Source organism: Ptychodera flava, chromosome 14, assembly GCF_041260155.1.
Source record: "Ptychodera flava strain L36383 chromosome 14, AS_Pfla_20210202, whole genome shotgun sequence".
Lineage (NCBI taxonomy): Eukaryota > Metazoa > Hemichordata > Enteropneusta > Ptychoderidae > Ptychodera > Ptychodera flava.
In genome coordinates this window covers 15260009-15276967 of record NC_091941.1, presented here as the reverse complement: position 1 = coordinate 15276967, position 16959 = coordinate 15260009, and the positions used below count along the sequence as shown (strand labels likewise).

Genomic DNA, 16959 nt, shown 5'->3' with positions numbered 1-16959 from the left:
TGTTGTTCGTATGGAGAAAACTACTGAACGTCATGCAGTAGGGACATAACCACATATTCATTGACTTGCATGTGAAAATCATTGCAAGAAAGTGCCGCTGTAAAGTCACCGTCTTCAAACTTGCACAAAGTACTTATAACCACATATTCATTGACTTGCATGTGAAAATCATTGCAAGAAAGAGCCGCTGTAAAGTCACCGTCTTCAAACTTGCACAAAGTACTTCACAAGAGGAGCTTCTTTGAAAATTATGTTCAAAATATGTAGTCACCATCTCTATATCGTGAAAAATTGAGTGGCTCGATTCTTTCGTTTATAAAGAAAAAAGAGCGCAGGATATGCTGACTCAGCAATTTCATATCGTGTTGACAAAATTCTAGTTTTCATATCTTCACAACGTGTCGGCAACCAACACATGTTGAACCAACGTATGTTGAAGGCCATTTATAGGTGAAGTTTACAAAGAGGCATCGAAAGCCGACGTTGAGGGAAAATACAATGTTTGACTGTCAATCTATAGCCTATCAGCCCCTTCTCCTTTGTAGGTCAGAACTTCAGTGTCAAAATCACATATATGACCCTTATAAAATAAAACCGTTAGCTTTATATGATGTGCTTCAATGTAATGTATCTCAAATAATAAAAGCTAGCTACCAAATTTCCAGCTCGCGTTTCTTTTCTACAACTTACACCCTGAAAAGCATCAGTGGTTATATAAAAAGCACAACATTTTAATATTAATATTTTTAATATTTAGCAGTCCTAACTTAAGGTTGTCGCCTAAATTCCTAAAATAGTTAAAGAAACATAATACTCGCGCCAACATCGTGGCTTGTGGGCTCGTGAAATGTTGTTTTCTTTCATAAAAATGGTCTCACTGAGAATATACTCTGTGGTTTAGTGGTTTCCCGGCTTTGAAAAAAACTGGGCCCATGTAGATCTATCTGCTATCATATGATGTTTGCTCTGGGTGTTCGCGGCAAGTTAGTGATAGCGACCGCGGTCGCGGGCCGTACCTGCGCCGTGTGGGAGAAGTATGCCAAAGGTCAGTTGAGGTTACCATAACATTGAGTTCAACAGGAAGCGGAAACGAAGACACTCTTGACAAGTTGTTGCGTACACGTATCTACATACTATACTTACTATACTTATAATACTTGACCTGGAATGCAAACAAGGAACGTCGGAGCGCTGCGGGTTCTTCAATAAACTGTGTATTGCAAGGGACGTTCCAGACACCAGGTGAGTTTCGAGACACCATAAATGCAGCTGTGTATGAAGTGTTTGGCAAGCTCCAGCGATTGTTGTTAAATGTTGAGTTTGTTAGCGAATGTAGTCACGGTGATCAAAGATTACATCACTACAGTAGTCGTTCACTACTGTAGTCGTTCACCTTGTCATACATGACACGAGTATGAAGCGCTCCGTGATCCTTTGTGGTGTACGCGAATCTTGGTTGTGCATTGATCTGATTGATGATGTACGTTCAACCCTAGTACGTAGTAGGACTATTCGCCCCATAGACGAGTGTACAGAAGCGAGAAATACCCTTCCTCGCTTTTCTCGCTTCTGTACACTCGTCTATGGGGCGTACCAGCGCTGAATAGCTCTCCAAACGACTGTGCTCAGTGTGACAGTTTTCGGACGACCTCAGTTTTCGGACATTCAATGACATGCTGTTCGTTGTACTCACTTCGCTCCGTATTGATAGCGTTTTACAAGTCATGTTACCGCATATTAAGTCATGTGACGCTGCTGTTAAGTTTAGAATAGTTAGTTTTTTAGAAGCTATTTCGGGCGCTACAAACTTGGCGAAATTAACACACTCTTCGATACAAGGTGTCGAAAGCAACACACAGAGACAGCCCGTGTCCGATATGTAAGCACCATAAGCTTACACGTCGAAATATAGTTGCGTCGTCCATGGATTGAACGTAACTAATTTATCACGAAATTTTTACGAACATTTTTCTAAACACATCGAAATTGAAAATCGGGGGTTTGAAGTGTTAAAATATCAATATTTAGTGCCTATAATCACATTCCAAATACGAAGTCCGATTACTGCGATAGTAGTCCGATTACTACGCACTCATCATTGGATCAAAAATTTGGCAACTTTGACCCCCTAAATACAAACTTCCGTCCTGTTAACAGTTTTAGGATAAACACAATGAAGTTTCGAAGGGTATGGTAATAAGATTTCGTACTGCTCGTCATTTATGAAACGGCTTTTGGCGAAATTCACTACCCTGTCCAAAAACTGTCACAATGAGTGTAGTATTGGATTTCTCTGTTGGCTTGTACTGGGTCAGATAATGTTTTGTCGATGGTTGTTTCAAGTCAGTCTTTCAGTTCTAGGTTACCTATCGCCATAAATGAGATTACGTCAGAAGTTATGCAAAGCGAGAAAAAAACATCACTGAAAAGTGTTAATTTCATTTCCGTAGCCAGTTTCAGTTTTATGATGTTGTCCCTCTCTCAGTTCAAAAAATATTGTGTGACTTCAGGCATTGTTTTGTTACACAACTATCGAAACCAGTGAACCAGTTCATAGCAATTTTTTGGTGGTTTGGCATTGCCATAGTTGGGCGATGGCTAACTTACTCATAGTGTGACTTACGTGTAACCATTCTCTATCACTCACTGTAAGCTTATTTTCTTTTCATAGAATCTGTGCAAGACATATCCTAACCACGATACTTTGATCTAACATCAAGGAAAATATTTTGGACATCAAATACCAGGGCAAAGAACATACATAAAACAAACTTTTTTAAAACCATGTCACATACCTGACACAGTTCCCTAAACATTGTTTTGTTTGATAGCTCCATCTGCAACACTCGCACCACCTGTCATCCTTCTTAGCATATTCGGAGTTCCCCATTAAATAAAAGGGTTGAGCCAAAATACGTGGCAAAGGATTCAAGCAGAAAATTACCAAATGTTTAAAATGTTTTATCATTTTCAGCACTTTTGATCTTTTTTCCTCAAATAGGCATTGGAAAGCTAATCAGAGGACTTGACCGAGTCAAATACAACCATGCAAACCTTGCCATCAGTTGTCGAACTGAACGTTGGGGGCGCTCTCTTCGTTACCAGACTTTCCACCCTGACAAAGTATGAAAACTCTATGCTGGCTGTCATGTTCAGTGGCAGGCACAAACTTGACAAGGACAAAGATGGAAGATACTTTATTGATAGAAACGGGAAACATTTTTCTTATGTGCTTGACTATTTGAGAAATGACACCCTGCCTCCAGTCGATGTTGCTTTGAAGGTTTATGATGAAGCCAAATATTATGGCCTTGATATTTTAATGGAGCGACTTGAAACTTACGGATTGGTGCATGAGAAAATACTGCTGGAGAAACTTCAATCACAAATTCCAAACTACCACGAAAAACTGGCAGAAATTATCCACATCGCAAAGAGGGAGAGTTTACAAGTTTCCCAGACAAAACAGTCCACAGATGTTTGGATAGGCGTCAGGTACAACTACGATGGCTTACTCCACAACGAGTTCAAGGCTACCGACCACACTTGCAAGTTTCAACCCCGAGAAGGCGACAGTCCCGACATCCGACAAGAAAACACTGTGTCGTTTGTCTTTACAGGTCACATGGACACAATAAGACACGTAGCCACACACAATCTACCCCTAGTTCTGACCAATGACCTGACCAAGTTGAAATTCAATGTCAGCATTATTGACAATTGCACGCAAGATACCTGCGTGGACTGCAATAATCAGTACTATGAGTGGCAGACCGGACAGAAAGAGAGATATTTCTCATCGTATCAAGCCCACTGGATACACTGCGGAGTTGGCGTTCTCAAGTACCAGCTGAAATTCACTTGGTTTGAAAATGCACCTTAAAAATTTCAAAGAATGCTTTTGCAACCCATAGACCATAGAGAAACGTTTTCTCCACAGTCTATGTGCAACCCCAAGAATACATTTTCTTCTTACACAGAGTAAAACCATGAAAACCTTACCAAAATGACAGGAGTAGACATCTTTCTCAACAATACGTATACTCTTCACCTGAAACAGCTGTAGGACTCTAAAATATCACAGCATTGAAAATACTTCAAAAGATTACATTCATTACAGTACAGAATGTATTAAAAATGTGACATATCATTTTATGTAACTCTTAGATAGTTGTGATTTTATGTTAAACTTTGTTCACTTTGGCTGTAATATGATCCAAACTAGACAGTCCTTGGCTCAAGGGCACTCCCTTCCTCCTATCCTCTTATCCAGTAAGCCTCAGAGTGATGGATCTGGCCATCTATTGTGATGATCCTGCTCTTTTAAGTTTTCTGAAGAAAGAAGAGGCGTACATGCTATTACTGAATAACACTGGCTTATTGCCCTATGGTCGCGCCACCGTTTTGTCCAATTCTCACATATTTTAACTACTAGAAGTCATATTAATAAAAGGAAAATTATTTTTTATAGGCTTGGGCTCTTTTAAAAATTTACAAGGACTGAGTCACATGTGATTGTAAATACTTATCAATTTAAGAAGAATTTCAATATGCAACTTTTGGATCCGGATAATTGAAATTACTTCCAGGGAGGGGAGAGTGGAGACACTTTGTGACGTGAAGTATAGGCCCTTCAAAAGGTAAACCAGACTAGCCGTCAGTACAGTACTGACAGTACTGGAGCAAAACTCTAATGTTCAATCGACAGCAATGCATGCAACCGAGACAAATACACTATCCCTCAAATAAGACCCAGTACTCCATGTTAATCAGTGTGCTTTGTATCAATTTGACATTGTACTTAAACTATGAGACGTGTATCTGTTGTATTTTACATTGCAATAAATTCCAATGTTCCAAATGTACACTTTTACTGTGGTCAAATTCCAAGACGTTTGAAATGAGCATGAATCGGGGATTCACAGTTAGAATCCCATGGTGCTGGTGGAAAGTTTGAAGTCAATGTGATGGCACAGCTGGTAAATTTTTACATGATTTCTGAAGTTATGTGACATTAAAAATGCTGTGCAGAGTTCTTATTTCTTTAATCCTGCATCATGTTTCTTGTACTTCACCAAAAATCAGTATTTCCTATAAATGAACAGGGTGTTTCCATACTGTTTTACTTGAACATGGGAGTACAGCTATTGCTATAAATGTAGCAACTGGGGACCACTTAATTGTTGTTTCGCCGCTTCAACTATGCATTTACATTCACAAATACAGTGTATGCAAGCGGTCATTCCTGACAGGATATTGGGTAAGTTTCTCTGGAGGTAGTGATAAGGCTATGCTACTTACCTAGCCCCACTGGTTGAAATGCTCAATTAAATACAACACCATTTAAGGGAGTATGCGCCTCAACAGTGAAAGACTTTTGCTCAAACTTTCTTCAATCTTTCAACGATTCTCTTTCAAAATATAAACATCAGGGGTCAGTGTGCAAATTTTGTTACTGGAGATACATTGCCCAAGATTTATTGATATTTGAAATTCAAAATGGCCACTATCTCTGCGTTAACTCTCTGGAGAAAAATCAAATTTTCGAATTTTGAAAAACTAAGATGCCAAATTTTTTCTTACACCAAGAGCTTAAAATGAACCCCCACAAGTGGTAGATCAGAAAAGAATCAGAAAAGTTTGAGAATCCAAAGATCTGTCAACTAGGTGTGTTTTACCTCATAAAGCTAAGTTTCCCATTCCCCTGCCCACACAGCACCCAAGATGCTACGCGACAGATTTTTAACATGTCAGAAGAAAATGTCCCTTTGATTTGCAGAGAACTCATGTCCTTTAAACCTCTTTGAAATTCCATGATCCATTATTGAACATTAACCGTAATATATACAATTAAAACTAGGATGACTAGGCAGTGAATGCTACCAGGTCCCTCTCCCTTTGATATCTCACTCCCTGTAGAAGTCAACATTGATTTGGTTTACAATGCGAGTCCGTGATTTCATTAAAACCACCTCAGGTGCACGTTTAAGTTCTTATCTTGGAACTGCATGGCTGCATGAATTCAATTCAGTGGATAAAAACCTGGAAATATCAATAGGTGAAACTGATTCATCACACACGTTTTTCAAAATGAATGCATAATTTGCATTACAATCACCACTTTGTACCAAGTGTGAGGATGGCAGGTTCCTTACCGCAGTAATAAATCATTTACCGAACACTGTCCCTGGTAAACATACTGAAGTGCGGCAGTGATAAAGTTGAATATTATCTACTTGAACCCAGTGTGACCTATGTCATCGAGCGACCGACTGCCACATCATTGATCAAAGAATGAGGAAAAATTACAAATGGGATGAACACAAAAAAAGGACACCACAAACCAGCATTGGAGTGTATCAAAATGATCTATTTGTAATTGACATGTTTTTGTTGTAAATATTTCTTCAAGTCCAAAAAAGATTCACGATACATTTCAATTTAATTTACAGATTCATCACATTTCAACCGTCATTTATAGAATATTGGTATAGCTTTTCAAAGAATTACATTTCTGTGCTAAAACACTGGGAAAAATTATCTGAATGATTCCGTTATAATCTCTTCATGAATATATAGAGTTCATTGCAATTTTTAAAATGTCTCATGTCAGATACCAAGATTGCATTACTTCGTTTAAATCTCACTGTACAAAGATTTAACTTCTCTTGTTGTACATTTTTTACTTTCGTTTTTCACGGATGAATTTTTGTACCAAATTACAGAACAAAATTCAGATAACGGGCATTCTTAGTGTAACATAGCTGAAGTGCTTGTCACAGAAAATACAAAACTAAATTTCTACACGGAACCAACAAAAGGGATCACGTGAAAAATCTCAAACACTATTTGTTATTGGAAGGATCTGCGTAGACTGATTAATTTATGACTCAAATATTAATTGGGGTTGGGAAAACACAGATGGAGAATAAAAGTGACAAAATAACATAAGGGACAGCCTGGGATTGACTCATAGTCAGATGGCAATCATTATGCAAGGAATCTTCTAGATTTCTCTGCGACAATAGAAATCACTCTATTGCCTCACTTCATAAAATACAAGAATATACAATTTAACTAATGAAAGAAAAGTCTTACAAATTAACTTTAAAAAAAATAATCATTCTTGCAATAAAACTTGTAACGAATAAATTGTGTGAAGGTTTGCTGATTTCATCAAATCAACGAGTTACAGGCACTCTCATTTAGATTCTGGATATTGGGTTTTCAAAGTCATTCACTCTGTATAAACCTAAATAGTTTTGCATTCTACGATATTGCAACACCTGCATAAGGTATAAAACTTGGAGTGTGATGCATCAAGCGTACAGATTGCTCCAACTCAAAGATTTTTGCAACACATTGACAAGGTACTGTGAATTCATATTCAAAAACATTACTGAAAGAACATATGCTACGATGTGAACAGAAACCAACTGAACAAAATAACACAGTTAAAAAAAAGACAAAAAACAAAAGCATCAATGACACTTGTGAGTTGACTTACACTTGCGACTAACACAGTTTCAGATACACTACTGTGGCCGCTAGAAAAATTTCTTCTAAATTCACCATTCTTTCTTCTAAATTCACCATTCTTTCTTGTTCAGATTTTGTTGCTGCGACAAACTCGAGCATTTTTATTTAGTTGCAGGTTTGACTCAAAAACGTCTCTTTGCATTGGACATGGTTGGCACTTGTAGGATTTTAGAAAAATTACAAATTCAGTGGGAAGAAAGACTGTGTAATGGGAGTGCTTTAAGAAGAATCTTGTGCATTTTGTGATGTATCATGAAATGTTCACATTACTACAGATGTATTTTACCATGCATCATGAAATGTTCCTAGTCCTACAGATGTATTTCACGATGATGTATCATGAAATGTTCACAGTACTACAGAGGCATTTCATGATGTATCATGAAATGTTCACAGTACTAAAGATGCATTTCATGATGTATCATGAAATGTACACAATACTATAGACACATTTCATGATATATCATAAAATGTACACAGTACTACAGACGCATTTCATGATGTATCATGAAATGTTCACAGTACTACAGATACATTTCATGATGTATCATGAAATGTTCACAGTACTACAGACACTTCATGATGTATCATGAAATGTACACAGTACTACAGACGCATTTTATGATGTATCATGAAATGTACACAGTACTACAGACGCATTTCATGATGTATCATGAAATGTTCACAGTACTACAGACACACTTCATGATGTATCATGAAATGTTCCTAGTACTACAGATGCATTTCATGATGTATCATGAAATGTTCACAGTACTACAGACGCATTTCATGATGTATCATGAAATGTTCACAGTACTACAGATGCATTTCATGATGTATCATGAAATGTACAGAGTACTACAGACGCATTTCATGTATCATGAAATGTTCACAGTACTACAGACACATTTCATGATGTATCATGAAATGTTCACAGTACTACAGACGCATTTCATGATGTATCATGAAATGTTCCTAGTACTACAGATGCATTTCATGATGTATCATGAAATGTACACAATACTATAGACACATTTCATGATGTATCATGAAATGTACACAGTACTACAGACGCATTCCATGATGTATCATGAAATGTTCAAAGTACTACAGACGCATTTCATGATGTATCATGAAATGTTCCTAGTACTACAGATGCATTTCATGATGTATCATGAAATGTACACAATACTATAGACACATTTCATGATGTATCATGAAATGTACACAGTACTACAGATGCATTTCATGATGTATCATGAAATGTTCACAGTACTACAGATGTACAATAATCTTCCCCACAGCTTTCCGTATGCTGTAGTACTCCGGCTGATCTGCCAGAACATTTTAATTAGCAATATTAGCTATATCTTTTTTCATTTTTACTCAACAAAACACTAGCTTCTAATCTGTGAAGAGATGTTTCTGATTCCCATTATTAAGCCACATTGTCTTTTGAAAATGTCACAATTTAAATAATTTGTGATGGATTTGGCTGAATGTACCATAGACCCTTGAGAAAAATGAGAAAAACAGGAATTTTTCTTGAGGGTCTATGATCGTACAGTTTTTGTGTGGTTGCTGTTGCGGCCACTATATGTGACTTGCACGTTGGAAACTATTTCATTGAAATCTAAGTAGTACGTTCTTTGCCAATGTTTGGAAAATACTTTGTGGTCACACTTCTGAGAGAAATTTTACAAAAGTTGTTTATCAAAAAACATACCATCAAGGACAGTGTGCTCATATTTGGTTTGAATTGGTCCATCAAGAAATATTTAAACCTGACAAAAGTAAATACGGTCTGAAACTTTAGGTACTGGAGGTCAACTTTAGGAACAGGCTTAGTAGAGGAATGTTTTAACACAGTACTTCATGGTTTCAGCAGGTCTGCCAATATCTATCAGTTCATGAACAATGACAGGAAATGACTCAAGGTCAGTGGAGTAGGCTGTTTCAGTCACTGCCACCACTCCTACACATAATAAGTACACTGCATACAAATAGGTTAAAGGTCATAGAAGCTCAGACTCAGATGTGTAGGCTGTTTCAGTTAATACCATCACTCCCGCACATTTGCAGGATTTCCCTTTTCTCTGACCTCATTTGCATATTTTTGACACTGACATGTTCATTTGAACGTCACATCTCAACCCCTGGGTCTACCTGTACACCAAATACTAAGATAGCAGGTGCGGCGGTTTGGGAGCTTGTGCATCGGACGGACATACATCCGCACATACATACAGACGCCACCGACTCACCATATAAGCTCTTTTTGGTATTTATAGACATACCAAATATGAGTTAAAAATACAAAAAAGATATGGCTAATTGGGCTTTTTAAGGATTACAAGAGAGGATTGTCATGTCACACATGATAATTATGCCTAAACTCTTTTAGAAGTGAACTATATACAAAGTATCAAACAGAGACTTTCATTTTTATTTATGTTACAACTTTGTCTTCAGCAAGACAGTTTGATGGTGACATCGTTGTGTATTGCTTCACAGTGTACAATCGACCCACAGGGTCTAGACATCTTGCATTGTACAAAGTACAAAATGGTATTTTTACATTCAATTGACATTTATACTCACAAGCACATGCTGGAGTTTTACATGCCCTCTTTCACCCTAAGAAAGTCACACAAACATACGTAAAGAAGAATGGGGACGGGGGGGGGGGGGGGGGGGGGGATGGAGCGGGTAGAGGGTGAGCTGAACCACAGAAAGATGAAACAGCTGAAAATGAAAATGTTCCTCTCAGCTAGTCTGTGGGTGATTGACAGAGCCCGTGTTGCAGAGCGTCACTGACAATTCTGTTCAAAGCAGATCCTGCATCTCACTCTTCTCGACTCTTTGGAGAGTGGGTTTGTACAAAAATAATGCAGGTAACCCGATTTTGAGAATGTACATCTACATAGTACTGCATAGTACTGTCCATGGCTTTTTTCTTTAACAGGACTTGATGGCAGCAATTATGATGGCTATTTAAGAGAACATCTGCCTCCAAGCACCCTGATTCATTCATGAGTATAAAAATAATTATTCTTTCTTTTTTCATATCTGTTACAAGATGCCTATATACAAATATCTGACAGTAGCACCATGGCAGCTGAGGAACGGGAAACAAAACAAACAAACTAACAAAAATCCTATGGCTTGACCCATTATCAGAGTTCAATGTGTTCAGCTTCTGGGTATGTTGGCATTTTAGCAGCAACAACTTTATCTTCGGTTTTGTATGACGGATAAAGACCCCCTTGTTGACTCTGCGGTTGTGTCCCTTGGAGTAACCATCCCAGTGGTTGCCGGCGATGCCGACCGTATCGCCAACTTCCAGCGGGATCTCCTGTGGGTTTCGGGGTACGTGCTTGTACAAGGCGACTTCGTCGTGAGCCATCTGCCCCCCAAAGTAGTAAACGTCATCCAGGGAGTGGAAGTACGCCGATGCATCTGGGAATCTGGTTTGCATGATCTCGTAGGCTACTCTACAGACCTGTGAAGAAAGCACAAAGTTAAAGACAGTGTTAGAGAAGCATTTTCTTGAAACATCCTGCGTTTCTGCCCTCTGTGGTAATTACATTTCTCAAGTCAGGAAGTTTTTAGCAAGTTACATGGTCTCTGCTTGGCGGATCAGTGGTGTACGTTTTGCCAACTGTGAGTATGAAATCTACACTGTGACAGGCTGCTTCCTCCACACTGTTTACTCTTCAATTCTGTTTGCATGTAGAAGGTAGTAGCTGTAACTTTTCATGATTTTTTTCACTAGTGCACAGATGTTGTTAATGTTAGCAAGTTTCTTGTTCTATTTCCCAATCATGTCGAAACCTCTACCTAACAGCTTGTCAACACAGTGCCTATTGCACTGTTATTGTTTTGAACTCTGGTCCCACAGGAATTCACTTCTCAACAATAATAACTCTGTCTATACGTGTTAATGTACAGGCCAAGTTGACAAAATGAATACTGTGTATCTCAACATGTATTTAGGAGCAGAAGAAACTGAAGGTGATATTAAAAACAATAATACTTAAAAAATCGATAAAAGTTATAGCTACTGTCCGGGACGTCCCTATCGGGGTTGTTCAGCCACTGCCACTATGCAGTATATGTACATATCCATACATGGCAGGGTCAGTAAATCTACTGGCCCAACCTCATAGGCTAGCACTTTTTCTGTCTGTGCTAGCACGTTTTTGTATCTACTAGCCCTGCAGACCAGCGAATTTGTGAAAATTGATGAAGAGAAAGAACTTCCACACTATGTACTGCCACTCAATGCACTGTCATTGCTAGGCAATCCAAGGCATTATCAGTGAAACGTTTCCAACATACACCATTTTCTGATGATGGTTCATTACTTTGAAGGTATAACTTGAACTGAATTTACAACTATATTGGCCACGGGTAGGGCAATTCGATTCTGCCAGTGTGCTAGTATTTTCCAGAGTTACTGGCCCTGGCGCTAGTGGATCTGAAAAGGATTTGCTCGCCCCGGTAGACAAGACATGTCAGCTAGATTTACTCATTCAACATTTAGCAACCCCACAATTTAGGCTGCACACTTTTCTTTTGTGGCCCAAGTGAAAATCAATGATTGGCTGCTATAAATACAAGTGATTGAATTCCTTTAACCAAGTTAACCTATCTTGTCAAAGCATATGCTTTCACAGGAAAGTGATTGATTTTTAGAGGGAGAAGTGTGCAAGAATTCTTTGATTTGATTTTAACAAGGAATTATCTTGCTCTTCATGGATTTATGCGGTTTCTTTCTTGTCATTGATACACAGACAACAACTCTCAAGAAATCAATAAGCATGACGTTGCTATGCTGCCAATGTTCCAAGTGTGACATTCTTGCGCATAAGAAATTGTAATACTTGTGCACTTTCCTGTGTTCTTTTGTGACCCAGAGTTGAGCACATTCTAATTGTGTCTGTCTGAATTGTCAGCTTTCAGTCTCTTCTATGCCATGACAAGCTTTAACCAGAAACTCAAATACTATCGATCAGGCATGAAATTATTATCAAATAAAATCTATATGTATGGTATATAAATGTCCTTCTTGAGTTGGTATCAGCTATTGTCTCATTGGCAATCTCTGAAAATGTATGTTAACATTGTTTTCATTGATTTGCCTAGCTAAGACATCGCTACTTAAACACAGCGATTTCCTGTATGATCTGGACTGATAGTTCTACTGCGTGTTATGGTGATGGGTGTCAAAGGGATCTACTGGGCACCTTGATGTTGACCCTGTGTTTCAATGACTCAGCCGATACTGAACAGGGGCTGAATGAAATATACTCAACAATTCATGGAGCACTCACCTGAGATGAAAATGTACAAACTAAGAAATCTGTCTGTGACAGAAGATGAATATCAATAATAATGCCCTTGAGAGACTCCTCAGAGTAACGCTGGCCAAGGCTGGCTGTTTTTGATATGGCATTGTCACTGATGAACTGATAACTAGGATATCTGAAAAAAAAAAACCAAAAGGAAAAAAATATTTTTGTATTTTTTGCCATGATGATAAAATGCTTCTTCTGAGATACACTTCATCTATTTTCAATACAATATGAGGTAATACTTTTATATCTTTACCGGAACCATTTTTGCTCAATAGTTTATAACAGTTTATAAAAGTTTATAAAGCATGAATTAAACAAAAAAGAAAACATGATAACCAAGTGACTCACAAAGTCAAACAACATCGCAACAAGACAGTAACAACAGCAAAAGATGGCTTGTTAGCATATATGACTGTTACTATAAATTGGCCTTCCCACTGAACTGTGTGTAAGCAGGTAAAGTAATGAAACTGTTAAAACTGCCAAATCGGCTGGGATCTAGTCTCACCCTGTTACCATCAATTTTAGTTTAACCTCATTGAAGTCCCAAGGTACAGTTGGAGGAAATACAGAGGGGAATGGGGTGAAGCGGTTAACCTTTGACCTCTATTTCCTTGTATATGTCAATCTGTTCAGTTGAAAATGATGGGACTAGGAGTGTTATTCTTTGACCTCTATTTCCTTGTACATGTCAATCTGTTCAGTTGAAAATGATGTGACTAGGAGCAGTGCAAGGGTTTCACAACTTACTTGGTTATAGCTTCTGCCAGGAGTTTTGGTTCATCTGTGGCTAAAAATACTCTTTTCACTGGAATGTCTCGTATTCGCTTGAGTCTCTCGTAATACTCTTCAACGTGGTACATGTATTCATCGATTTCGTGTAGGGCCGCCTCGGTTCCTACTTTGTCTGTACGTCTCACGTGGACTCTGCGCATAAAGCAACGAGATGAAATAGTATGAAATGACACAGGTCTATTCAGATTGGACATTGCCGTATTGCGGTACAGATGTTGCCCAATTAGAAATGACAACACAAAATGACACTTACTGTGTCGTTAAAGTGAGTTAAAATTACAGGTAACACGTATCTACCATTTCGATGGAAGACACAGACTTCGAATTTGTGTCAAAAACTTTCAGAGCAAAGACATGGCTGGTATGAAAGTTTTACTCAGTGCTGCCCATTATTCAGGCATGATTATTGCTGCACAGATTTTATTGATAGTAAAATGCTGTTTGTTTACTTTCAGTTCTACGATAAAACATACATGTAACATTCCATTGAGTACTGAAAGTGAATGATCAGTGATTGCTTGTTACACGAAAAAATTTCATTTGAGCAATCACAAAATGAGAACAAATTAATCCACATCATTGTCCTAACACTCCAAGAGTACTATAGATTGGAAAATCAAATTTTCTTCCCCAGAGTGTCATATTATTTTCCCGACAGTATTAAAATATTTATTGATGTCCCAAAAACATGTAAACTTCAAATATTTGATTTTTAAAAGACACGCTAAAGAATATTATTGGAGTTCTTGTCAAAATCACAGCTGCATGTGACCCCCACATAACCCTCACAGAGATTGTCATATGGTTGTTCCACATATGCATTTTATAGAAGTAGGTCTGAATGACATGATAATATTGCAGTCAGGGGGCAGCAAACATAATTTTCTGCAGTTAATTTCTCTGAGGCGTGGGGGGGCATTTTGTTATCACATCAGCAGGTTGGGAGAGGAATTTTGAAAATTGTCAAACTAGCCTCCTTGAAGCTCAAACTTTCTCCCGTTTTCACCAGGCATACAACTTCTGCTCGGCACAAAATGACAACAACAACATGAACTTTCCCGAAAATACTTTCACTTAAAAATCAGCAAAAATCTGGAAAATTATGAAAGGAGCATATTCGGAAATCTTTGCAAAGCAGAGTCAAGTGCTGCCTGTGGCCAGGCATACATATATGGGGATTACGCGACTGCTTCACACCTTGAACAACATCCGTTTCTAGTCTGTTTTTCTCCTTGTCTGTGGATTAAGCTTGAAACTGCCTAGGTGGATGCCCCTTATGTGAGACTTTGTGTCAAAATATGCCATTGCTGTCGCAATGGCATAAACTGTTTAACACTCTCCTTATTTGTACAAAGCTCAATAATTCTAAAAATACACAACTGAACTAAGATTACTGGTATAGTCTTTAGCATCTGAGCATTATAAATGTGAAATTACCTATATTGATCATATTTCAATCATGCACATGTAATTTCGCTTATTTTTTCATCCCCTCATAAAATGCTTGTGAACACTACACACAATCCCAAACACATACAATCTCACTCCTTAGTTTCAATTTCCAGATCTCTTAAAATCAGTCTATGAAGCTTGGATGAGTACCATGAAATACCCTGATTGAGATTGCTAATGGCAAGGATGCAGACGAGCTCACCAAATATGGTAAGTCTATTAAATGCAGCTGTTGCGTACAACAGACAGACTACACACTCTAGTGGAGGATAGACACAAGTAACAAATGAGAAACTGGAATTTTACGCACAGCTGCCATAATTACATTGTTTGTTTTCTGACTTTAACAGGCTTATGGGAATCACAGATTTTGCCATCTTTGTGTGCTATTATTTTCACATTCAATACTTTAACTATAGCGAGCAAAAAATACACCCTGGCATTGTGAAGGAGATACAGGCTAATAGCTCCAGGCTAACTGGAAAAAGATCTTTAGTGGGATATTGGTTCATAACAATGCAGGAAATTTGAAGTCAAAATTGACAAAATTTCTTCCTTTTGAGGAGACAGCTCATAGTCGCTTGTGGTTCGATACATGGTGAAGGCTGCTGTATGCATAAGAAATGTAGGAAGTTGAGAATTTTCATTTCTTACAACAGCTGTGGTACATTTGTAAGTGGTGGTGCTGTAATTAGCCATCTACTGTCAGTCTGCGATCGCTTGAAACATCTAAACTCAGGTAATCTGATTGAGCCAAAAAGTGTACGGCAGCTGTTGTTAGAAAAGGGTAGCCTTGGGAATCGTACCCAAAACTGCACAGAAGATCAATTTTGACACAAAGAGGGAAGCCATTGATGCTGGTTTCTTAAATAAATTTTGCCTTTTTATGAGGGAAATCCACCTTCGACTCGGGGATAGACATTTTCTTTTAAAGTTTCCTCTCTTTCTAATGTTTACAGTGGCCGCCGCTGTGTATTGAACCACAAGCGACTGTGACACAGATATATGTCTGCCATTCTTCTGCCCTGACACAGACTAACAAGTAGTAAAGAGCAAGCCATCATCAAAGAGGTTTTATTGATACACTTTCCCTATTGATAGTACTGACAGATTCAAACTTTGTAGATTGTAAGATGTATTCTACAATGCTTTGAAGTTGCATTCACTCTCTGGTTGTCTTAAAATTTTTTTTTTCTGATTTTGTTCTTGATAGTCTGTCGAATGACAAGAACTATCTGAGTAACTTACGTATTTGATTTGTCAAATTTTATTCATTCAGAAATTCATTCTACAATTGATATCTATTTTGATAGAGTATGCAGACCATTACTTTCTATACATGTGTATGTATCGTGTACACCTGTACAAAATTTGAAATGCCAGCAGGTGGGCTAGTCACCTTCTATACATAAATGGTATCTCTGAAAAAAAGACTTACCCAACTATTGGAGTTTGAAATTGCAAGGTGTTCATTTTTTCATTTATGATAGTCTGCAGAATAGGCTGTGGTCTGGTGACGTATTTGATGAGTTGGCCGATCCACCAGACAGCTGGATCGCCGTGCAGGCGTTGCAACCTGTCGGCCAAGTCTGCTGGCACGGAGAGTGGTAGGTAGTTGGGTCTCGGGTGAAGCCCATCCACAATGGGCAGATCTACTACTTGGACGTCTTTAATCCTGTCATGCTCTGTGAAAACCAAAAGACAACAAAAATTCAAATTTCAGAGTCAGTTTTTTAAAAAGTGCCGTCTGACATCACAGCATATTTGCTATCCATATCTTTACTATCCAATGGAGCACTATCTTTCTGTAACT

The 16959-nt window shown here is 38.2% G+C and overlaps 2 protein-coding genes across 2 annotated transcripts in view; one reads left to right on the top strand and one right to left on the bottom strand.

Moving 5' to 3' along the window:
* Positions 1–1087: 1087 nt before the first annotated feature.
* On the top strand, positions 1088–4865 carry LOC139149508 (uncharacterized). The gene is made up of 2 exons (XM_070721293.1): positions 1088–1242; positions 3002–4865. Exon 2 carries the CDS (start codon positions 3047–3049, stop codon positions 3881–3883), a length of 837 nt encoding a protein of 278 aa, XP_070577394.1. The 5' UTR covers positions 1088–1242; positions 3002–3046; the 3' UTR covers positions 3884–4865.
* A 5673-nt stretch (positions 4866–10538) lies between these two features.
* LOC139149506 (alpha-(1,6)-fucosyltransferase-like) overlaps positions 10539–16959 on the bottom strand; it is a 65421-nt gene continuing 59000 nt past the window's right edge. Inside the window, 5 exon segments of the mRNA XM_070721291.1 lie at positions 10539–10807; positions 10810–11041; positions 12876–13026; positions 13650–13826; positions 16585–16831. Coding sequence (XP_070577392.1) covers positions 10716–10807; positions 10810–11041; positions 12876–13026; positions 13650–13826; positions 16585–16831 — 899 coding nt within the window. The 3' untranslated portion in view covers positions 10539–10715.